This window comes from Bubalus kerabau, chromosome 6 (genome assembly GCF_029407905.1).
Source record: "Bubalus kerabau isolate K-KA32 ecotype Philippines breed swamp buffalo chromosome 6, PCC_UOA_SB_1v2, whole genome shotgun sequence".
NCBI lineage: Eukaryota > Metazoa > Chordata > Mammalia > Artiodactyla > Bovidae > Bubalus > Bubalus kerabau.
This window is the reverse complement of record NC_073629.1, coordinates 113,768,784-113,792,548: the sequence shown is the minus strand read 5'-3', so window position 1 is coordinate 113,792,548 and position 23,765 is coordinate 113,768,784. Positions and strand designations below refer to the sequence as shown.

General features: G+C 61.7%; 1 protein-coding gene across 3 annotated transcripts in view; it reads right to left on the bottom strand.

The window, feature by feature from the left end:
• Positions 1-23,765, bottom strand: part of DGKD (diacylglycerol kinase delta) — a 110,854-nt gene that overhangs the window by 10,238 nt on the left and 76,851 nt on the right. For 2 of the 3 annotated variants that reach the window (XM_055586510.1, XM_055586512.1), the window contains 24 exons: positions 22,931-23,035; positions 21,803-21,935; positions 20,923-21,029; positions 20,441-20,566; positions 20,254-20,356; positions 19,443-19,605; positions 18,100-18,208; positions 14,665-14,804; positions 13,770-13,854; positions 12,700-12,794; positions 12,525-12,624; positions 12,152-12,431; positions 10,746-10,892; positions 9,998-10,126; positions 8,681-8,780; positions 7,297-7,407; positions 5,659-5,755; positions 5,412-5,519; positions 4,358-4,471; positions 3,363-3,497; positions 2,980-3,131; positions 2,012-2,123; positions 1,838-1,930; positions 905-1,024 (listed from right to left, as the gene is read on the bottom strand). In XM_055586510.1, coding sequence (XP_055442485.1) covers positions 905-1,024; positions 1,838-1,930; positions 2,012-2,123; positions 2,980-3,131; positions 3,363-3,497; positions 4,358-4,471; positions 5,412-5,519; positions 5,659-5,755; positions 7,297-7,407; positions 8,681-8,780; positions 9,998-10,126; positions 10,746-10,892; positions 12,152-12,431; positions 12,525-12,624; positions 12,700-12,794; positions 13,770-13,854; positions 14,665-14,804; positions 18,100-18,208; positions 19,443-19,605; positions 20,254-20,356; positions 20,441-20,566; positions 20,923-21,029; positions 21,803-21,935; positions 22,931-23,035 — 2,964 coding nt within the window. The remainder of the gene's footprint in view (positions 1-904; positions 1,025-1,837; positions 1,931-2,011; positions 2,124-2,979; positions 3,132-3,362; positions 3,498-4,357; positions 4,472-5,411; positions 5,520-5,658; positions 5,756-7,296; positions 7,408-8,680; positions 8,781-9,997; positions 10,127-10,745; positions 10,893-12,151; positions 12,432-12,524; positions 12,625-12,699; positions 12,795-13,769; positions 13,855-14,664; positions 14,805-18,099; positions 18,209-19,442; positions 19,606-20,253; positions 20,357-20,440; positions 20,567-20,922; positions 21,030-21,802; positions 21,936-22,930; positions 23,036-23,765) is intronic. The other variant, XM_055586511.1, reaches the window with a different exon arrangement.

Sequence of the window (23,765 nt, the reverse complement as noted above, 5' to 3'; positions counted from 1 at the left end):
CTTATATGTTATTCAGTAATTTTCTTTGGAACTTTTATCATAGTTATAGCTAACTATCAAGCACGTTTTGACGAGGCTGGCTGGGCCCTCTAAACCAGGGTCCTCATCCTTCACCTGCCGAGCTGTGCTTCTCAGCTGAGGCCCCGGGCAGTCTTCCAGGCGGGGTGGGCCCTTGTCAGCGAGCGCCTGCACGTGCGTGAGGAGCTCCGCACTGCTGGCCCGCGCCCTGGCCCACGGCTCTAACAAGCGAAGCCGACAGCAGGGCTCGGGCGTTCAGGGCCCAGCAGTGCTTCACCACGTCAACTTTCTCCCGCCACCCCTGCTCTACCCTCGGGAGGACGGCCTCTCGGGTTGGCCTCCGTCCAGGTGCTGCCCCCAAACCATGCCCAGCGAGCACCTCTCCTGGGCCCGTGGCCGCCTCGCCTGCTGCAGGAGGCATGGCCCTGGGGCGCACCCAGGCTCCCGATGTCCCAGCTGTAAGGCCCGTGCAAGCTGTGCTCCCTAAACACACATAACAGACAAGTGTGACCGGGAGTGGAACACGGTGCCCCGACCCTGCCGACAGACGCCCAGCAATCCACAGGTCAGCCTGGCAGCGTGCCTCCACGCTGGGGGCACACAGTGGGGCCGGGCTCAGCCTTCTCTCTACCTGCCCCCGGCCGTTCCACAATTCTGTTTCCGAGGGCAACAGTGCCCCAGTCGTCGAGGGTCATTCTCGACAGCAATTCCCAGCTCCTTCCTACCTGCCAAAGTGGGCATTTTAACAGAGACGCATGTTTACCAGGGGCCAGATCAGGGGCTGCAGGACCAACACCATCTTCACCCCAAGCCGCACAGGGACTCGGGCACAGAAGGGACAGCCCCGTGTCCAGGGATGCCATGCTGAGGCCCAAGACCCACATACCTCTTCGTCACCAGGCTCCATGGGCTGGCACAGCCAGGGTGTGTCCGCCAGCTTCCTGAGCTGTTGGTCCATCTCGGTGAGGGCAGCCGTGAGCCGCTCCTTCTGAGGGGGATCCAACTGCTGCTCCAGGGACCGAGGGACGGAGGGAGGAGAGACAGCGGTTACCAGCAGGGCGGGGCCACAGGGCCCACACAGACAGGGAGCCTGGCCCAGGCCCAGGCCACTCTGCAAGAGCTCTTCTAAAAGCTTGGCAGGAAACGGAGTCACAGAGCACCCCTCAAGGGCCAAACTCAGAACCTCCGCTTGGAAGTAGCGCCAAGCGAGAGAATTAAAACTCTCCTCTCATAAGCAATGGGGCAAACCAAGCTCGCCTGAAAATCACATCGGCAGGGCTTACAGGTCACCTGCCTCAGTGTCCTCGGGACCCTCTCTCTGAAGGGGGGACTAGCCCGCCTGCACCGGAGCACAGAAAGCGTGTGGGGCATAGAGGCAGCTACAGGAACGTCAGGACAGCGTGCAAGCTTGGAATGAGAGTAGAGTACGGACCGGACTCCTGGGGCGATTCTGCAATGACTTCACCTCCCTGACTTTCCATACCTTCGTTTCTTACAAGAAGGCTGGCCAGGCACCCTGAGATCTGCCCTGTTCTGGCTTCTGCAATTTGACAGAAGTCCAGCTGGGTGCCTCCCCGGGCCTGAGTGAGGAGGGGCGGCCAGGTCTGCATGCTGGGGACAAGGCCGGAGGCGGCCGCATACCCGTGGGGCCTGAGGACAGAGGGCTGTGCACAACACAGCAGGGCCCTGACACCCTGGAGGGGGTGTGGTGAGACGGGCCAGAGGGTCTGAGCATCACTGCAGGGTCAGGGCAGGGCCCTCTGAGGAACCCCCACGGTCAGGAGCCCTGCATGGAGCCGCGAGTCGGCCCCCACCTTACCAGGGCCAGCCTGCCTGCAAGCAGCAGCTCCGTCTCGCTGCGCAGGGCTCGGACGTTATTCACCATCTCCAGGACGAGGCTGCAGCTCAGCCCCTGGGAGGAACCAGAACAGAACCATGGAGACGGCCCAAAGGCTGGCGGGTGCCAGGGGCGGGGGCGGGAGGGCGCAGGCACCTCTGTCGCTCTGGGCTTGCCGTACACTTGGTCCATGGACTTGGAGCTGGCGTTGACGGCGTGGGCGAGCTCCTGCTCCACGTCCTGGTGGGACTGCGCTAGCTCCCGGATGCTGGAGAGACAGACACAGCGGCAGGCCCGTCACCTCCTGACCGACGGCGGGGGAGGCCTTAACAGGGAGATCTGACGACAAACTTCCGAGCTTTTCCAGAGATTCACCCAAGGAGGTGAGTGCCCCAAAAGGGGATGGAGGCCTTGTGAAACCTCCAGAGTAGGAAGCAGAGGAGAAAGCCAGGAAGGGACCAGAGAGGCCCGTGGTGGGGAGCGCCAGGCCTGCACGCGGCCTCAGGAAGGGGGCGGGGAGGTGAACAGGGTCCCAAGACAGAGCCGAGGCGGCCGGGGAGTCCGGGGATGTGGCAGCTGCGAGCACAGGCCACCAGGCTACTGAGACTGTGCCGAGGTGCGGGGGCTGGATACGGCGGGGGCCGGGCAGCGGGCAGAGCAGTGACCGCCATGCAGGAAGGTCCACAGTGGCTCTAGGGGCTGAGAGGAGAGGAAGCACCTTTGGCTGCTTTTTTTTTTTTTTTAATATTTACAAGGTTTGCTTCTTAACCGCACACCTGCTCTTCGGCGTGAAGTGAAGGAGGCAGTAAGTGCACTGTTCTTAGGAATCCAGGACGGCTTTACAGTCCAGGTAGCTGGCCCCGAAAACGCCTGTGGGTTTGAGGCTTCCATGTCCTTAAGCCCCAAGTAACGTCCACAAGACCATCAGTGACAACCACAAAGTGCAGGGTGAGCAGAGCCTGGCCGGCTAGGCCCCGTGACGGAGGAGGCGGCACAGAATATGCGGGAGGCCAGGCCCCGTGACGGAGGAGACGGCACGGAATATGCGGGAGGAGTGTCTCGATGCCTGCGGCCCCACGCGGACCTCACTGGGGGAGCTGACCGCGGAAGGAGGGGGCACCCACCTGTGGATGAGGGCGCCCGCCGCCTGCCCGAACTGGTCCATCTGGGTGGCCTCCTCCTCGGACAGGATCTCCGGGTGCAGGGAGAAAGACGGGGCCCGGGGCAGCTCGCACTTCTGCTTGTCCTCCCAGGACTTGAGGGTGTTCTCGAAGGCCTAGGACACAGGACTAGGGTTACACACGCTGCCGCGAGCACACGTCCAACAGCCAATGCTGCTGGACACTCGTGGAAATCCCGGACGGGGATGCAGACGCCTGTTTACTCTGGGGGAGAAGGCACGGTCCTAGGAACCCCAGCCCCGCTCACTTAATCTGGGGGAGAACTATGTCAATTCCCGGAACCGAGCGCTCAGGCGCCAGGTCCCCCAGGATGGGGGCCGTCTTACCCGGTCCCTGGTGAGGGTCTGCGCGCGGTTCTTGTGGACGATGCGGATGTACCCCGGGGGCTGGACCCAGGCCTCGCCGTCCACCTGCACGGGCACGCCCTCGTCGCCCAGGATGGAGATCTTCACCGTGCGACACTGCGAACACCACCGCCCACTGGAGCGCCTAGCTGACCTCTGGGGCTTCCGGGCTCAGGGCATCCCCGCCTGAGCACAGCTCCTGGAGGCCCAGCCCCACCCCGCCGAGCCGCCCCACACCCGGGGCACCCCGCATCCCCAACCGCTGCCCTGTGGGGAACTCGGTGCTCAGATGCCAGCACCGGGCCTCGGGCGGGGTCTCGCGACCACCGAGAGCTGCTGGGTCCCTGGGCACGCAGGGACATGCCCGAGACAGGGCCAACTCCCACCAAGGGCTCCTCTTTTCAACAGAGAGTGTTGCCGAAAGATTAAAACCGTGACATCCACACAGCCCACAGTGGGGACAGAAGGGACTGGGGCTCAGGGCAGCATGAGCACCCATCTCTGTGCGTAAGAGCATGGCCCTCCCCACCGCTCAGACAGACAAACCCTTCACAGCCCGTCACCAGAACCTCCCAAGGGGGACCCGCCCCGTCTCCCGCCAGCCGGGCCTCAGAGCAGCCTGTGAGGACACACGCTCGGCCTCGCTCCTGGACTCGAGCTGTGGTTCCTGAGAGCCACAGGGCCAGGCCGCAGGCAGCCAGGCCCTCCTCGGCTCACCCCACCACAGCAGGAGGAGCCCCCACAGAGGGCCAGGGGGGGTGTTCCGGAGAGCAAGCCAGCCCCGGTTTGGAAAACATTTTTCAGAGGTCAAACACGGCAGACAAGAATGGGCTCTGGACCGGGAGGCGGCCAAGTGGCTCACTGTCCGGGGCTCTGCACCCAGATGCCCACCTGTCTCGGGAGCATGGGTCTGGGCCAGGCCTGCCTCTCCCCACCAGCACCCAGGCCCCTCCCGCCCCCAGGACTGCGGCCAGTACCTGGGCGATCCGATGATGCTGCAGCTTTATGACCCGGGAGACGGCCATCTGCATGCTACCAAACACTGCGACCACCTCCAAGATCTTGTCGTCAAACGATGGGGCTGCGAAGGTCTGCAAGGGCTGGCGTCAGAGCTGACCTCTGCTCCTGGCCTGAAGACCACCCCCATCCCCCACACACACACAGCCGCCTCTCTCTGGGGACTGCTGCACTAAAAGCCAGACAGGCCCATGACAGGGAGCCGCTGGGGGCACGCTAAGGAAGGGTATCCACTCCAGACCTGGAAAGGCAGCGGCCCGGATCGAGTGCTAAAAGCCAGCGGGGCTCACAACAGCGAGCTGCTGGGGGGACGCTGTGGAGGGGCTTCCACTCCAGACCCGGAAGGCAGCAGCCTGGATCGCATGGCAGGCCTGCCTGCCCCTCACACACACGGGGCCTCCTCGGGCACGTGTGTGCGCCCGGGGCTGACACCGGTCTGTCTCTCCAGGGTCTCGCAAGGGCTGTGACCTCGGGCACCGCGCTGACAAGCGGGACCAGCACAGGCCACGAGGGCAGTCTACATTAGCTGTCCCATCAGCTGCCGTGCACTAAGGGAGGGCCCCGGTTAACACCCGTCCGTGCCCCCGCAGAGTAAATTCCAAACTCCTCCCTGGCTCCTCAGACCTCTCTGCGCTCCGCCCAGGGTGCACGCCATTGGAGAACATGCCCCCTCCCTGACACCGACCTGACCTGTCCAACCCCAAGACACCCTCAGGCCTCCGTGCAGATGTCCCCTCCCCCTGGACACCTTCCCAGATGACCCCCAGGGCAGGTCTGACCCAGACTCCAGGTCACACCTGTGACCACACCTGCCCTACTGGGGGCAGGGGGGCTGTCTCATTCTCCACTGCACCCCCGCGGCCAGCACGAGGGCGCTGCCCCGTCCAGCCCCCAGCCAGCCCACAGAGCGCCCCCAGAGCGGGAGGCTCCACCTCAGCTCCCGGAGGGGCCACCTCTCTGGCCACTCAGTCCTCACCCACCCAGCCCCGTGCCGCCCAGCACCCCCGTACGTACGTCATCCTCCTTGGTGCCCCCCCAGAAGTTGGTCCCTCCAGCGTAGCTGGGGATGTTCAGGACTGCGATTCCCTGCAGACTGGGGAGGGGGATGGGGCGCCCGTCGCACTGCACGGGGGGGACACGGGAGAGGAGAGAAGAGAGAGAGCCGGCGTCAGGTGGGGCGTCCTCCCCGGCACCCGCCGCGGGCCGCGGGGCCCCGGGGCCCCGCTGCTCAGGAGCAGGGCTGGGGATGCCGCCTGCTCACCTCCAGTAGGACCTTCTGCTCCAGGTTCTTGTAGGTTCTGTGCAGCAGCTCTCTGGTGCCCAGGACTCCGTACCACATCATGTTCTTGGTTCGACTCCTGGGGAGGAGAGCACACAGTCGGCCGGCAGTCACCCCTCACAGCCGATCACACCAGGCACACGTGCCCAGCAGCGACAGTGCGAGACGAGGAGGGACGCGCCTGTGACACACCCGTGTGAGACAGGCGAGAGAGACGTCCACTGACGTGAAATTCTATTTTTCAAAACTAATGCTCCCAAGAAGTAAGCCTATCCTGAAAGGTAAGACATCACAGACCTCACAAAAAACGTGCAAATTACTTTTTCCAGCTATAAAATTGTTTGTTGTTCAGTCCTCAGTCATGTCTGACTCTGTGACCCCACAGACTGCAGCATGCCAGGCTTCCCTGTCCTTCACCATCTCCTGGAGTTTGCACAAACTCATGTCCATTGAGTCGGTGATGCCATCAGACCATCTCATCCTCTGTCGTCCCTTTCTCCTCCTGCCTTCAGTCTTTCCCAGCAGCAGGGTCTTTCCCAATGAGTCAAACTTGGGAAGTGCAGGAAAGCACAGAAGTGCACTCTTAAATCCCGTGTGTCAGCGCTGATGAGAAACGCTCCAGCGGGTCTTCTCAGTCCTTCCCAGGAACCTGACTTACAGCTGAAACGGCAGAAACCTGCACTGCACCCCACGTGGAGGGCGCCACCCCAGGTCCTGAGCACGCATGACCGCATCGGGGCGCCTCCCACCAGCGGCCGCTGACTCAACGCCTCTGATGGGTCACCTCCTGCCCACACTCCCGGGCTCTGTAACGCGCCTGGCTGTGGCCCTTGGTAAAGCACCCCTTTGCCAACCTTCCCGTACTTCTTCAAGCTAGATTTGTAGAAATGGCATCTTCTCAGTAGGTCATCTCAAAGGTGCAAACTCAGGAAAGGTTATGTCAAGATTCCAAGTTTCTAAAAACCATGCTCCACGAGGCCTTGCTCCTCCACCTGCTTTGTTCTGCTAGACGGCACGCATTCCAATAGTGCCTCTCCAGCTGTCTGCACTGACGAGGGCCTTTTCACGTGATGGGGGCTCCGTTAGGCACTGGGTAGTGTGGGCGCCCCGGGGACGTCTGAGCCTTTTTCCGACACTTGAGCCCCAGGGCTCCCAGGGTTTCGAGTTCTCATGACTGGTTCTGTTTTTCCTCTGCATCGATGGCTGTTCTCCCCCAAACTCCACACCAGCTCCTCTAATGGTCCCCCACCAGCTGATAGCCACCATGGGGAAGGAGACACCAATCGCCCTCCTCCCTCAGTTGGGGGGAGCAAGCACATGGTGATTTAGGGGGAGAGCCTGAGCACCCCTCAGGGCTGCCCCTGCTCGAGAGCCCGAGAGGTGGGCGAGCCCTGACCCCTCCTGCAGGCGACCCGCGGCTGCCCGCTGCTGTGGCCACGATACACGCACATTTGTAGAAATGGCATCTTCTCAGTAGGTCATCTACTGATGACCTTCCAGCGAGGCACTCAGGCTCTGGGTCTGGGCTCTGCCTAAGTGCTCCGCACTCCAGAAAAAACCCCACGGCCAGAGGGGGACCAGAGCCCGCGTCGGGACAGGCGTGCTCGGAGCCGTACCCACCTGCACTTCTCCGGGTGCTCGTCACGCTTGTTGTTGAAGTCCAGGGAGATCTTCGCGTCCAGGCCGATGCCAAAGTAATTGTTCATGACACACTTCTCCGTGTAATACTCTCTGCAAAGGGGGGTTCAGGCCGATTAGAACAGCCCTGCGGACCAGCCTCTGAGGACAAAACTTAGCTTTTGGAAGGTAGGAAACAGTGTGACCAAGATGCAATTCACATACCGTAAAATCTACCCATTTAAAAGGCCCAACCCAAAAATGACTTCCATGTACTCACAGAGTCACTACAACCAACATCAGAACAGCTCGTCCCCCAAAACGAAGCCCGCACCCGTGAGCCATGGGCCCCCGAGGCACTGACGGCGTTCCGCCCTGTGGTGCTGCAGGTCTGGGCGGCTCCCAGGAACGGACGGACACACGCAACCCTTTGCAGCTGTCCCCGTCACCGAGCGCGCCAGCACACCGCGGGCACCGGGCTCGTCCAGTGCAGCGCCTCAGCCGGCGACAGCCCGACAGTGAGCTCCACGGGACATGCTCCATCCGTCCATCCGCTCCCCACTGTCAGACGTCTGGGCCATTCCACTTTTGAGCCCTGACTTGTGAACACATGTACCCACGCTTCGGTGTGGCCATGTTTCTGTTTCGTTTTTCCTGGGAGTCACCCCAGGAAGGGACCTGCCGGGCCACATGGAAACTCTGGGTTTGGAGGCCACGCCTGCCTCTCCTGACAGCGGCCGCACAGACACACGTGTGGGCACCTTTCCATCCCCGGCCACCAGCCCCTGGCTGCCCAGAACCTGCTATCAGCTGGCTGAAGGGAAACCTAGGGCCTTCCAAAGGCCACGGGTCCCGCAACGGCCTCTACACACACAAGGACAAGCTGCACAAAGGCCCGAGCTGCCTTTAGACGCTGGGCAGAGGTCAGGGCACACAGCGGGCAGAGTCCAAACCAGGACAGCATCTCCCGGGGAGAGCGAGGAGGGGCGTCCAGCCTGGGACCTGTGCTGACGGGGGAGCGGCAGACCCACAAGGAAGGCAACGCGATGCGGTCAGGAGGTGGTGCCCACGTGGGGCCGCCCAGGACCCCAGAGAGGACGACCAAGAACACGGCACAGCCCGTCTTGGTCTCTGAACCTGCCGAAGCCTCAGCACGCCAGCACGTTCGGAAGCCAGAGACGCGTGAGCACGGCCACCCCCTCCCAGAAGTTCCAGCCACCCTCAGCCCTGCGCCTCACCCTTTCTGGGTTTTCCTTAATGGCCGACAGCAGCTGGAAAAGGATCAACCAGTCAACTGCTCACGAATTTCTCAAGTTATTTCCCAGTCAGACTTCTACGCACCAGCATTGAGCTAACAACAGGCCCGCTTGGTTCACCCCATACTCACAGGTTTTCTGGTTCAGAGTTAAAGGGATCGGCGTTAATCAGTAATCGGCTGATGACTGAGCCTCCAGGCAACGTACCAGACATCCCGGCGCGAACATCTGCTGGGGAGAGAACGGGAGCAGACCGCACTGGCTGGGGGCCCTGGATTCAAGAGGGTGATGATCACGTGTTCTTCGGAGAGCATTATCATAATGAGGTGCTTCTAAAACACCGTGTAAAGATGTCCAAACTTCGACAATTAATAGTCTCAGGTCAAAAACCACTCTCCTAAACCCACACTGGCACAACAGAAATAAACACAGGATGGTAACCTCTGACCCGTGAGAAAAGAGTTTATAAAGATAGCTGTCACTAAAGCCCAGCAACTCCACCAGTGATCTCCGCTACAACTAACCTTAGGGTTGGGCCAGTCACTCAACTTTTAAGGCTAAATCCATGAGGAAAAGTTGCACATCAGAGAGCCCTCCAGGTGACCAGAGCCCTCGGATACCTGCCCCATCTTCTCAAGTTTATGTCATGAACAGTAAAGCTTCGACGGAGCCCTGCTTTTGGACATTCTGCCGGACCATGCTGTCCAGTAACATCTTTGCTGCTTATCAACCAAATCTGTCTCATCCTCTTCTCCCCAGAACTTCTAGAATTTTCTTTCTATGCAGCTGAGTCACCTAAAAACTGCCAAACCACTTACATGAGCAGCGTGTGCTCAGCCTGGCGCAGGAGGCCCAGAAAGCTACTGGAAGCGAGTTACAGGAGTCCTCTCAACGCTTTCAACCCCTCGGATCACTCCTCCGTACTGAGAACACTCTGTTCTCCTGCCCCGAGAAGCAGCAGCAGGAGCTGCCCCAACGTGACGACGCGATTCTGGGCTCAATGCAGGCAGGGGCGGCCCGACCCTCCTGGTGGCCAGCTGTGGGTCAAGCTGGAACAGTGGGGCGACCACTGGCTCTCCACCACCCGCTGCCAGCCCTCCCTTTTCACTCAGCCCAGCTCCTATTTATCCCTCAGCACCCAGCTCGGGCATCACCTCAACGACCTCTGTCTAGGACCCCAGGCGGCAACCTGGGAGCTGTCTGTCTGGTATAACACGCCAGGGCACTGTTCAGAGAGCCACAACAGAAGCCTGAGCTCCGCCTGTCCTGCCCACAGACCTGTGAGCTGCTGGAGTGCAGGGGCCTGGTCTCGCTGAGCCCTCAGATCCATGCCAGGCAGAGTGACAGCTGCTGGCAGGCTAGCGCCCAGCCTGCGCCACCCACGCCCCCCAGACACGCGGGCCTCTGTGGGGGGCCGGGGAGCCTGGCCGGCCCGGGGGAACACTCACTCGGGAACAAGATCTTCGTGTTCAGCGCTGGCAGGCCATCCCGGCTTCCTGACTGTGGAGGCAGAGACGCAGAACCACCTGGCGACAAGCTCCCTTTGCTTATCAGCTTCTCGCAGGGGGACTTGGACACTGTCAGACAGGACAGAAGACAGGCCGCTGAGCTTCCGGCAGGCTTTGTCAGGGAGAGGGCCTGCAGACAGGCCAAGGCAGGTGAGCAGGGGCCACACGCGGCGGTCAGCCAAGGGGAGAGGCCGCAGGGCTCGGACGCCTCCCAGACATGGGCCCCAGTCGGGGCAGAGGGGCCGGCCCCAACCACGGTCAGGCCGGGTCTGGGCCCGGGCAGAAGATAGTTCCGCACGGGAATGGCGGTGAGGAAACTCTGGGGCAGGCCCTCCCGGCAGCTCCTAAGGCTGTGCACTGGGGAGCCACAGAGGCGGGGCTGTTCCACGGCGGCTAAGGGTCCCCAGAGGGCAGTCTGTGTGCCCAGCTGCCTCCTAGAGGCCCCAAGCCCTCAGTTAGGACCCGCTTGGCCAGGCGTGCAGGGAGGTTCGGAGGGAAGCACGGGCCCCAGCAGCAAGGCCCCTCCCGGCCCAGGGTCCTGCTGGGCCTGCAGCAGGTAAACCACACATATCAGGTGGTTCACCAAACAGGTGGCCAGTTCGAGACTCTTCACACATCCACATGGCCATAGCAACCACGAGATAGCCCCTCACGCTTCCAAGCATCCCAAAATGAGAGGACCCTGTACCTCTGCGGAGGCTCCGGCCCTTGGAGGCGCTGTGGCCGTCGCCATGGCCTGCTCTGTCGTCCGACTTCAGGTCCTTCTTCTCCGACTCGGAGAGGCTGAGGATGAAGCCCTCCTGCTCCTGGGTTTGGGCGTTCTGCTCGTCCACAGCTGCGCAAGGCAAGGTGGCAGCTGAGCATGTGGAGGCTGACCCGCAACCGCCGCCAGGCAGCACACGGACCGGCCTCGCCACCCTCACCCTCGTCTCGGCCGAAGGCTCAGGCCCGAAGCTCCGACCCCACCCTCTGTCTCCCCGGCCCTGGCACATGGCGGCACCCGGGCACTCGTGCCAACATGCTGGGGAGGCGGGCCAAGGCTGGAAGAGACGGGAGCGGGGGAGAGACTGACAAGTGAAGGTCTGCACAGCCTGGAGGGGCTGGGAGGAGGGAGCCATGCCCACAATGAAGCAGGGAGCGAGGTCATGACCTCACTAGTCTCACCGCAAGGAGCAGGTTGATCTGCTCAGTGAGATGAGTCTAACGAGAGCGAAAAAAGGTGTGAGATGCGCTTCCAAGGGTGATGAGAGGAGAGACAGACAGAGGACAGTGAAAAACTCGCTGGGAGAGACTTCAGGGTCGGGGTGAGGTTTACAGGTCAAGGTGGTTTTACAGCCTTCTCTTTGAAGCTTAGCAAACGCAGTCAGAGAAAAGGAGCGAGGCACCGTGTGAGCCTCTGATCCTGGGCAGGTGTGTCTCTCCCCACACCAGCCGGTCGCAGGCAGTCAGCAGCGCAGCCTGGACACCAGGGCCTACCACCTGCCCAGGCCCCGGGCCCCTCACCCCTGAGGCCCACGCCTGCCTCAGAAACCACGACACACATGCGCCCCTGCCTTTCTGACCACCACCCCAGCTCACCCGGCCTCCAACCCCATCCCAGCCTCTCCTTCCATCCTACGGCCTCATCCTCTGGCCTGGGCCCCTTCCCTCCTGGACACAGACCCCCAGCCCTGGGGGCAGCCCCTCTCACTGGACAAGGCCGAGATCTGGAGGGTGACCGCAGGTGAGGCCCTCATGGGGAGTGGACAGGTTAGGCCCCCACGGGGAGTGGACAGGTGAGGCCCCCACGGGGAGTGGACAGGTGAGGCCCCCACAGGGAGTGGGCAGGTGAGGCCCCCACGGGGAGTGGGCAGGTGAGGCCCTCACGGGGTGGGCTGGGCCCCCGATGCAGGCAGTGTGCAGGGCCTTCCACCAGCCTGGTGCCCCCATGGCGCCGGCGCTCACTCAGGGTCTCTCCATCGGGCACAGGCCCCGAGGAAGGGGTGCTGGCCCGCGTCAGGCGGTCCGGAGTGGCTCTGGCCTGCGTGGCAGGCCCCCGTCTCTCACCAAGAGTGCCCACCCCCGCCCCCCAGGCCGGGGCCCGCGCCCAGCTACCTTTCTCCGTGTGCTCTATGATCTGGCGGATGGCCTTCTTCAGGCTGTTGGCCCTCAGCATGAGCTGCTCGCGAGGCCGGAATACCTGGGGCCGGGCGGAGCAGGCCGAGCCCACGGCGCGGGCCCCCGTGGAGCTGGAGCTGCAGCTGCCGCCCGCCCCGTCCCCATCCTCCGCCTCCTCGGCGATGGTGGGGGGCGGCGTGGGCAGGGAGGACGAGGCCTGCGACTCGTCGTCCAGGGTCTTGAGCAGAGAGTCCAGCTTCTCCTTGAGGACAGAGCACTGGGCGGGGAACGGAGGCAGGAGTGGAGGCGTGCCACGCCGCCCCGATGCCTGACACCAACGCCCCCCTGCCCCCGGGGTTCCGGGACCCACCTTCTTGGCCATGACTTCCGACTCCTCTGAGCTCTCAGTGGTCTTCTCGTAGGCCTTCCCCACCCGTGCCACGAAGTCCTTCACAGTCTCACAGAGCACTCTGCGGGAGGAGACAGAGGCTTCAGAGGGTCCTTTCTGCTGGGACCCCCGGCGCCCCAGGCCCCCAGGCGCTCACTTGGCCGACGAGATCACCACGGAGTGCTGGTCAGAGGTCAGGATCTTGGAGAGGTGGGCTGCGACCGAGTCTTCATAGAAGAGGATCTGCTGCACCTGCAGTCAGCCCGGGGGGGCAGGTGGGCAGCCGTCACTCTCAGGCCATGAGCGCTGTCCCTGCCCGCGGCCTGGCCTGCCTCCCTTCACACACAGCTGACAGATCTCACAGCCGCGTCTAGCCGTGGACCAAGGATCCTAACAGACTGCTCCGGCTGCCCTCCTGCACCCGGCTCCTCCCAAGCGGCGCAGGCCTGTGGCCAAGGGTCACCACGTTTCTGTCGAGTGGGACCCTGGCCCAGGCCCATCATCCCTCAATGTCCATCACCCCCCTCACCGCCCACCCCTGCCTGCAGAAGTGGGGGCTCTCCCCCTGTGTGTCAAGCCCTTTACTATCAGCCGGAGGGTCAATCTTTAGGCTTTGCCCACGTACGCGCCTGCTCTTAACTGTACGTTCTCTGCTCGCAGGACAGGTCCCAGCAGCCCAGGCAGGTGTGGCTGGGAGACCAGGGTTGGCCTCCCCTGACCCTCAGGGTGGGCAGATGGCCCCTGGCACAGCCCCTCTGCCTGCTTGGCCAGGGGCTCGCCTGGAGGCCTGAGCACAGCTGTGCACCTGAGCTGCCCAGTCTCAGCAGAGTCTGGGCCCTGAGGGAACCTCTAACTCCCGAAACCCACCACAAAGTGAAAGAAGAGCTCAGCACCGAACTAGCACAGAGTGACTGGGAGGGTGGGATACGGAGGAGGGGCCCAAGCGGGAGCCTGGGTGGGCAGAGTGTGGGCGGCAGGGCGCAGCCTTGAACTGAGAGGGCAGGAAGCCCAGGAGACCACCATTGTCACCAAGGACCCCAAACCTGGGGAAGACCCCGAAAGCCCCAGACGACTCCGAGTCCTACGGGGCAGCGTCCATGGGACCCGGGCCCACCTCAGGGGGCCCTGAGCCAGCAAGGGGCTAACCTGGAGTGGAGCATTTCTGGCGGGGGCCGGGGGACGGGGGAGGCAAAGCAGGGAGGGGCCAGGGCAAGCGCATGGCGATACCTCGGAGCCCTCGCTCAGGTCTTCAGTGACGGTGGAGGAGGAGACGGGCCGGGGCAGTTTGGTCTCGTAGGCCATGACGCTCCACCTGCACACACACAGGGGCTCAGCCGGTTGGCTCCGGCCCCAGGCGGGCCCCAGGCCTCCCCACCTCCCCATCTCACGGCCGGCAGTGGGGATGAGATCCTATGACAACTTTAACTGTGTCTGTCAGCCTGTATTGAGCCCCCCGGGGCCCCGAGCCGGCTCCTCGCTTAGCTGAGAACAAATGTCACAACCCGCTGGGTGGGTGTCCCCTCTGCACAGCTGAGCCGCTAGGCCAGCAGCCAGCTTGGCACTCCGGGCGTTTCACCCTCCGGAGGCGAGGGGGCAGGAACAGCAGAGGCGGCCAAGCGCGTTCAAGACCACGCCTGCTCACGGCAGTGCAGGACCCTCTGAGCAAACGGGGCGTCTCTGCAAGTCCCACGGGCTGTGGTCTGGGGGTTCACACAGGAGCTCGGAGCAGCTTGCTCGGGAAGGATGCTCAAGTATTTCTAAACACATGGAGGGCAGTAACCCCAAACTCTGATGCTTCTGGGAACACAGGACTGCTCAACTCTGCGACCAGGAGAATGGGTAACAGATGAGGCTGCGGTGGCTGCAGGGGACAGGGCCACCTCCCGCTCTGAGGGGCAGAGGACCGGGCCTTGCTGGTGAGACCTGGCCACCCGAGGGCACAGTCCCAACCCCTTCTGCTCGTCAGCGCTTCCCTAGTCTGATCACCAGATAAAACCCATCGGAAGAAAGAAGTCCTGCTCAGAGAGGTGGAATTGTTTTAAACAAGTAACTGCAGAAGGCCTGTGGTTTCCCAGGGCCCCAGCTGAGCACAGCGGGCCGAGGGGCCACGCGGCACACTCACCTGTCCAGCATCTTGGTGCTGGCTCTCTCCAGCTTCTCCAGGATCTGCGGGAGCTGGGTGTCGTCGTCGCAGGCCGAGCCCCAGCCCAGCACGCGAGCCAGGTCGTTCCCTGTGCCAAGCGGCAGCACCCCGAGCTGGCACTGAGACAGGGTGGGGGGCGCGGCGTCAGCGGGCCGCGTCCAGCGAACGAGTGAGGGCTGAGCTCAGACGGCGGCAGCCAGGGGCCTCCCCAGCCAGACAGACACTCCTCCCCCCACCTGCCGACACACCTGACCGTCAGCCCTCTGTCACCTCCCACCTTCACAGCGATGACCACGGTCCCGCCCCCAGTGGCGATATCTGAGCCCCCATGAATCAGGCTGTGACCCCTCACCTGCTCCCCACCCACGACAGCACATCCCCAGTGCCAAGCTCACCTCTGCCCCTGACAGCACCTGCCACAGCTGTGAGTCCCGTCCAGACAGGCGCCAGGACGTCCACTGTGACCCTCAAACCACCACCCCCTCCACTCAGCCCACACCCCCTCGCCTGCCACTCCCCGGGGACCACCCCTCGCCCCGCTCAGGCCCTGCCATCCACCTGGAATTCCCACCCAGAGCCTCCTGCACAAACCCCCCTCACCAGCTCAGGGCTCAGGAAGCTCCCGAGACACAGGCTGCCCCACAGCCTTCAACTGCCGAGCACATGCGTGTGGGAAGGGGCGCCGGTCCTCCCTACACGCGACGCAGCCCGAGGTCACCTGCCCCAGCCACGAGGGAGGCCCTACATCCTGCCAGGGACAGCACGCTGGCCAGAGCAGGTGAGGCCAAGGATGCCCAGCCCTGGGCAGACAGGGCCAGAGCCGGCTTTGGGAGCCTCAAAGGAAAGGGCAGGCAGCACAGTGACAGCCCAGCAGAGCCCAGGTCCAGGGGTCTGGGAGCAGAGACCACCCCCCTCCCTGTGAAACCAGAGCTCCAAAGAGGGGGCAGCAAGGAGAGAGGAAGTCAGAGATGCAGAGGAGGAAGAAGGCACCCAGCTGGAGCTGCTGAACCACACGACGAGTCTGGACCTTAACCGAAGCCCGGAGCAGAGCGGCCCAAGTGAAGGTCTCAGGGCTGTGGGGGGGGGCAGTGGGGCAGACCTGAGAGGCTCAGGTACGGCCTGAGCAGAGCTGCCTGAGGGAAGGCCCCCAAAAGCAGTGGACAGATGGCGCCAGGGCCAGGACGACACTGCAGCAGCGCACACGGCTGTGCAGGACGCTCCGGGCAACAGGAGAACCAGAGACGACGAGGAGGGTTCAAGACCCCTGTCGGACCTCTGGCTCGGATGGCGGGCAGGTGAATGTTCAGACTCCAAGGAAAGGGTTGGAAGGGGGCAGGCAGGGCTGGGAATGCCAGCTTTGAGGCACCAGAGGCAGCCAGGGAGGGCCGGGGCAGCCGGGGACGTGGCCCTGGGGCTCAGCTAAGAGTCACTGGCTTCTGCGGGTGCTGAGCACGTGGAGAACGAGGTGGGGCCTGGTATTCGGAGCGGGGATGGGAGGGGCGGCCAAAAGGCGAGGAGCACCGAGGCGGTCCGGGGTGACCTGACGGTCAAGGGCCGCAGAGAAGCCAAAGAAGACGAACGTGCTCTGAACACAGCCGAATGCGTGAGAACCTACCTTCCTGACTTGGGATAGTAAAGCTCAGTTACAATCCTGAAAGGGAAGGAACCTTAAAATTGGACCTAAGCGTACTGCTCGGACGTCACCAGCAGGCGGCAGTACTCGCTCTCCTAAGCAGCGGGCCTCCCTGTTGCTGAGCAGACTCGGACACCAGCCCTCCGTCCCCTCTCTAACACCATTCCGGGAGCTAAACACGGGCAGCAAAAGCTCCAGCCCACTTACGAAGACCACCAACACAGCAAAGGACAAGTGACAACCGAGGGAAAACGCAGCCAACCAGGAGTTCACATCCCCAGTACAATAATCCTCAGAAATCAATTTTTTAAAAGGCAAATAAATACCCCAACAGAAAACTAGTGTAGGTTAAAAAAATGAGGTGATTCATTTCAAAACTCATAATTAATTGAGGATATGTTTCCCTTCACCAGTATGAAGAAATAACAATGAAACATACCGTTTTTTTAGTCTACTAAGTTGGGGCAAGAGCTGTAAGATGTACAGTGCCAGCACGTGGCAAGTTTTGCGAGCGACAGGTACCTACACTGGGACAGCCCTGATGCACACAGCAGTCTGGCAGCATCACCAAAATTTCAATTTGGGGGCTCTTCAAAAAAGAACATAATTGGGAAAGGGCACACGTGGTTTTTACCAGCATGGTTTTTACGAAGCAACCTAAGTGTCCATAAGCGCGGGGAGATGAACTAGCCCCGGGCTGGTGCAGCCGGCCACCTCCGTTGGCCGCGGAAAACCACCACAGACCTCCATTTACTGGGGACAGAGGTGCTCGCAGTGTGGCGATTTAAAATGCGCGTTACTACGCGATGCGCCACGTGGGCTGTGAATCCATTCAGAGTCCATCACACGCTGTGCTGCGTGCATTCTGGTAGAGGCCTGAAGGACAGGGACCGAGATGCTGTGTGAGCGTGTGTGTGCGTGCTCAGTCCTGTCCGACCCTCTGTGACCCCACAGACTGCAGCCCACCAGGCTCCTCTGTCCATGGGATTCTCCAGGCGAGAATACTGGAGAGGGCTGCCATTTCTTTCACCAGGGGATCTTTCTGACCCAGGGATAGAACCTATGTCTCCTGCATTGGCAGGCGGGTTCTTTACCACCTGAGTCACCTGAGAAGCTCTACTGAAATGCTGCTGCTGCTAAGTCGCTTTAGTCATGTCCGACTCTGTGCGACCCCATAGATGGCAACCCACCAGGTTCCCCCATCCCTGGGCTTCTCCAAGGCAAGGACACTGGAGTGGGTTGCCATTTCCTCCTCCAAAGCATGAAAGCGAAAAGTGAAAGTGAAGTCGCTCAGTCGTGTCCGACTCCTAGCGACCCCACGGACTGCAGCCCACCAGGCCCCTCCACCCATGGGATTTTCCAGGCAAGAGCACTGGAGTGGGGTGCCATTGCCTGCTCCGACTGAAATGCTACCAGTGGTTAATTATTGGGAGGGGGAGGGGTGAGGGAGCCAGCATAGAAAATCAATCAACACTTAAAACACAGCCCTAACTCTGACCTGCAGTCCAAGTATTCTTCTGACCCCGGCCGGCTCACCAGCAAGAGGCATCGAGCAGATGCCATCACTGCCCAATAAGGAGCCACACCGGGATCTGCCCGCACCTGGGACCCTCCTGCACCGGAGTGTTCTTTGTGTCCGGCCCTGGGTCCCCACAATGCCATCAGGCTTCCCTGCCCTCCCTCCGAGACCACCCCAGGGGGCGGGCAGCATCACCCGAGGTGACCCAGCCTCTGTCACGCGGCTTCGCTCTCCCCTGGCCCGGGCCCTCCACACCCAGTACCTGTTTGTGAAGGTTGAGGCTGTCGATTTCAGAGAGGACCCAACCCACACTGCCATCTCCACCACAGACCAGAATCCGGAACGTGTCAAACTTCTGGAACAAACGCAAGCTGCCGAGGAAACAGAATGTCAAGGGCGTGAGATCCGTTCTAAGGGACAGACGACAGCCAGTCGGTCCTGGGCCGGGTGCCCTCCTGTGCTCCTCTCGGCCGATCCTGAAACAGCCTGTGGGGAACAGAAACCCGCTGCGCTCACGCTGCACCCGCCTGGGGCCACAGGCACCTAGAGCGAAGGCCTCCCAGCCTCGCCCCCGCCCTCTCAGCCAGCACCCCCGTGTCACTCAGGAGCCCCAGGCTGCAGCACGCTGCCCACATGTGTGTGACCGTCCCCTGGCCCACCCTGTGCCCCTCTAACTCCAGCTCCGTCCCCTTCCGGTGCCCTTCTGGGTCCCCCTGCTCCTCGTTGGCAGCACCCCTCCCAGGACCCCATGCCCTTGTGCTCACTCCCCAGCCTCTAGCTGGGTGGCCTCATCCTCATTTCGGCTTCAGGGACCACACAGATGCTGATGGCCCCAAATGGCCCTAATGCCGACCCCTCGGCTCTCCTGAAAGACCACACTTGTCCACCAGAACTACCACTTGAGCATCACGTGGGCGCCTCCCAACCCACATCTGCTTCCTCAGAGAAAGGCAACACCACCATCGCCCACGGCCGGGCCATGCAACACCCCCTCCGCAGCGCAGGCCATCGGCGCTTCTCCTGGAATGCCCCAGGGGACTCAGAGCTCCTTCACGACGCCTCTGCTCCTGCTGCCGGTGCCATCTTCCCAAAACAAGACCCCCTGGACCGTAGCCTGCCAGGCTCCTCTGTCCATGGGATTCCCAGGCAAGAATACTGGAGTGGGTAGCCATGTCCTTCTCCAGGGGATCTTCCCAACCCAGGGATCAAACCCAGGTCTCCTGCATTGCAGGTGGATTTTTTACCATCTGAGCCAGCAGGGAAGCCCTTGATACTAAGCAGTCATTCAAAAGAATGAGGCCAACCTGTAACGCCTGACGTCAAAACATGTACACACTGCTGCCGGCTGACACCGTACAAAACACTGCACGACGGCAGGCAGCAGAGGCCACCCCTGCCTGGAGTGCACACGTGGCCTGGAAAGCTGGAAGGACACGTGACCGTGAACCATTCAGAGTGGGCACCTCTGCCGGTGGGATTTGGGAAGGATAAGTTTTAGTTCCCATTTAAAATTTCCTGTATCTTTGAATCTTTTTAAGTAAGCATACCTTATATCTTCACACAGTTTTTAAACTCCAATAAAGAGATATTTTACAGGCTTCCTACCCAAGGTGTGGTCCTCCGTTCATGAGGTCAAAGACCTGGGCAGGGTTCAGCAGCTGCTTGAATCTTCGCAGGAACTTCACCCCCTGGTTGTCCCCACTCTTTGAATTGACGAAGACCAACAATGGACTCGTGCAGGACGGAGGACATGTGGCCTTCCAGAAGCCTGGGTGTGAGGAGGGAAAAGGACAGAAGCAGATCTGAGGACCACAGAAGACACCAAGGTGCTCTCAATCGCATGCCAAGCAGACACCCCCGTGGGACATAGAACTTGCACGTACACGCCCAGGAAACCAGCAAGAGATTAATCCACAGGTTTCCACATCATCCTCCTGCGTACAGGGGACCAGCCTCACCTCTACAGGACTCGAAATGCCAGACATGGCTCTCAACCTGGCAGGCCGACTTCCTGAGACAGGCGCCCCGCTCCCACTAGCACCTGTCACTACGCACCCTCACGGACCACCCGGTGCGGGGGTGGGAGAGCATAGCATGGGACAGGTGTCAGCTACTAGACGGAGACCAGCTGACGGGCGGCCCACGCCAAGACGGAGGAGGGCCTCACGCTCGGTGCCTACTCAGTAGCCAATGGACCTGCCACGTCTGGGTAAGGAATCTGGGCCACGAGTCCAAGGTGCCCAGCAGCCTGCCATCAGGACCCTGTTCACCACCACGTCCCCCCACAGCGGCTGGGTCTGACCTCTGTCCGACCACATTTCAACATCACCACCATAACCAATTCCAGAGCCGGGAGGAGAGGGCCCGGAGAAGGCAATCCGAGGAAACGGCTGAGACAGGAGAGCACGGTACCCACCATCGGAATCGATGCTGTTGAGCGCAGTGGGCGGGATGACCGACACTTTGCACAGGCCCAGTGGGCACTTGGTCACCAGGGAGTCTTTACACGCCGTGTGCACCTGCAACGTGCGCCTGCGCGTCACAGGGGGCGCCAGCCCCTCCCGCCCCCAGGACCCTCCTGGCCCGCCGCGGCGGGCACTCACCATGGCCTTGCACCAGAGGCAGCGCCAGTCCTGAAGGCGCAGCACGCTGCCGCAGGTCTTGTCACACACCGTGCACTTGGCACTCACGGGCAGGTTCCCCTCCAGCCACTGGTGAGGCATGGCAATCTGCGAGCCACACAGAGACACGCGCTGGGGCGGGGGCGCCAGGGTGTCCCCGCAACCTCCACGCGAGCCAAGCTTCCTCCTCGGCAACAGTGCTCCAAAATGGGCTTGGCCGAGCCATTCTTCCCCACAAGGAGGTGAAGTGCAGTCTGCAGAGGCTGCCCACACTCTGCTCCCCCTGCCGGGCACCCACAACTCCCAGGGACTAGACAGGGCTCGGGATGCCCAGATGCCAGGAGGACCAATGCAGAGGGAACCCTGCCCCCCTTCCCCTGGAGGAAGAGAACTGAGCCCAGGCAGGAGCCAGGGGGCCTCTCAGCCCAGCACGAGAGGGGCCACACAGAGTCCCCAGGGCGTACCCCATCCTCGTCCTCAATGATGTCCTTCCCGATGGAGGCCAGCGTGGTCCACTTGCAGTTACTGGTCGCACGCACAGCACAGCGCTTGTGGGCCTTGAACTTACACACTGGGAGAGAACGAGCATGTCAGTCCGGCACCGAGGCTGCGGTCCAGGGTGAGCTGCCCTGCTCTCCTGGCCAAGGTGGGCGTAACGTGGACGCTCAGTTCCCGTCTACGCACAGCCACCAGCCTGCGTGCACATCGCTCACGGGGAGACCACGTGGCCAGCCTGCCCAGGGTCAGCAGGCTCTCTGGGCAGGGCCAGAGAGTGAGCAGCTTGGGCTTCGTGGCCCCCACAGCACGAGGGTTTGCGTGGCCACACTTTATGCACAGAAACTGATGACTCTTAAGGTCACGTGACTCTTCTGTGTCACACCACAGCTGCCTTCTTTCGGTACTTTTCAACCTTAAAAGTTGTGAAAGCCCTTCTTAAGGTCACCAGCTGTCTGTGATCAGGCAGCAGGTGGGCACTGGGCCTGGGGCCACGGCTCTCCTCTCCCTCTCCCGCCCGAGCCCTGCGCCCCTGCCCTCTGGTCTGGAAGACACGGCCCCAGACAGGGCTGCAGCTACAGTGTGGCTGCGAGATGGTTAAATCTCTTTTCCCTCTGCGTCCTTCACACTTCCTCTTGGTGTCTCGATGCTACCAATTCCCTCTTTTCACCTTGTTCCGTCACTGCAAAAAGTCCTTTACCCAGACTCCTGCGTGGGCACAGTAGACAAGGGCGGCCTCACACAGGTCCCTCGACGCCGCCCTGACCGCAAGTGACTACGCTTGGACCCCGAGGGTGCCTCACGTCAGATCCCGGGCGCCCCTCCCGGCGGCGGACACACCGCCCATACCTTCACAGGACAGTCCGTGGGACGTGACCCCAGACAGGGCCTCGCGGCACACGTTGCAGTAGGTGGGCCTTGCATGCGAGCAGGCGTACCAGTTGTGCGTCCCTGAGAAGTGGTCCATGCTGTACTGGGTGGGCTGCAGTAATGGGGGACAAAGATGGCGAACGTGAGGCGCCCCATGACCTTCCTGAACGTGGTAATTTGGACAAGGTTCAGCAAGAAATCAGATGGGGTCACCACCTGACACCCCACAGGTAGAGCCATGAGCCTTAACCTTCAAGGAGCATCTGAGCGAGTGAGCCGCAGACCAGGCAGGCCCGCGTGGGCGACGCTGGGACTGTGCACTTGGCGGGGAGGGTGACGAGGGAGGGTGACGGGGGTGACGGGGGAGAGGGTGACAGGGGGAGGGTGACGGGGGGTGATGGGCGGAGGGTGACGGGGGGAGACAGGGGGACGGTGACGGGGGAGGGTGATGGGGGGTGACAGAGGGGTGACGAGGGGAGGCTGACAGGGGGGTGATGGGGGGAGGGTGATGGGGGGTGACGGGGGGAGGCCAACAGGGGGGTGACGAGGGGAGGGTGACAGGGGATGATGGGGGGAGGGTGACGGGGGATGATGGGGGGAGGCTGACGGGGGGTAGGGTGATGGGGGGGTGATGGGCGGAGGGTGACGGGGAGGGTGACGGGAGTGACGGGGGGAGAGGGTGACGGGGGGGAGGCCAATGGGGGGTGACAGGGGGAGGGTGATGGGGGGGGTGACGGGATGGGTGATGGGGTGGGTGACGGGGGGTGACGGGGGAGGGTGACAGGGCGAGGGTGATGGGGGGGTGACGGGGGGAGAGTGACGGGGGAGAGTGATGGGGGGGACGGGGTGACGGGGGAGGGTGACGGGGGGGTGATGGGGGGAGGGTGATGGGGGGGCAGGTGAGGGGGGGAGGCAGGGGTGGTGACGGGGTGGGGGAGATGGGGGGAGGGTGATGGGGGCGGGTGATGGGGGGGCAGGTGAGGGGGGGAGGCAGGGGTGGTGACGGGGTGGGGGAGAGGGTGACGGGGGTAGGCCAACGGGGGGGGGGGGGGGGTGACAGGGGAAGGGTGACAGGGCGGAGGGTGACCGGGGGCGCTCTCCTCTCACCTCAAAGTGCTCCCTGCTCTGCACCGTCTTTAGGGCTGCAATCCAGTCTTCCATCTCCTTCCTGTTATCGGCACACAGGATGAGCTTCCTACATGGAGTGATGACCTAGAGAAACAGGAAACATGCAAGGTGTCCGCAGGCCAACAGCAGGTGCTGGCAGCTGTGGAAACTTTCCAAAATGTTCTGAAAAGTTTCAAAACTTTCACTGTATCCTTTCTTTTTTTTCATGAGAAAGTACTGTTTCATTTGGGTAGTCAATGGACCAGAATATAAAAAGATTATCCTTGGTCATTAAAAGTCAATAACAATCTCAAATCAGAAAGACAATCAAATTTAGATACATATTCACCAAAGATCAACATAAGTGAACATTTACCAGCTATTTACTACTTAGAGGATAACCAGCCACAGGCAACTTTTTTTTTCAAAGGAAAAGAAAACCAAGTTTCCATTGCTCCAAGAAGCTCAGAAGCTGACCACCCAGCACCTGAACAGTTTAGGGAAGTCTGACCCACAGTTACTGCAGGAAGTTCCTGTGCATTTCAAACATATCATACATAAATATCCTTTTGAAAAAAGCTGTTGGGACTTCCCAATGGTAAAGAATCCACCTGTCAATGCAGGAGACTCGGGTTTGATCCCTGATCTGGGAAGACCCCAGCTGCCGCAAACCAGTTAAGCCGTGGGCCACAACTATTGAGTCTGTGCTCTAGACCCTGGGAGCCACAACTCCTGAAGCCCACGCACCCTCCAGCCTACGCTCTGCAACGAGAAGCCATTGCAAAGAGCAGCCTGCACACTAGAGAGGAGCCCCCACTCGCCACAACCAGAGAAA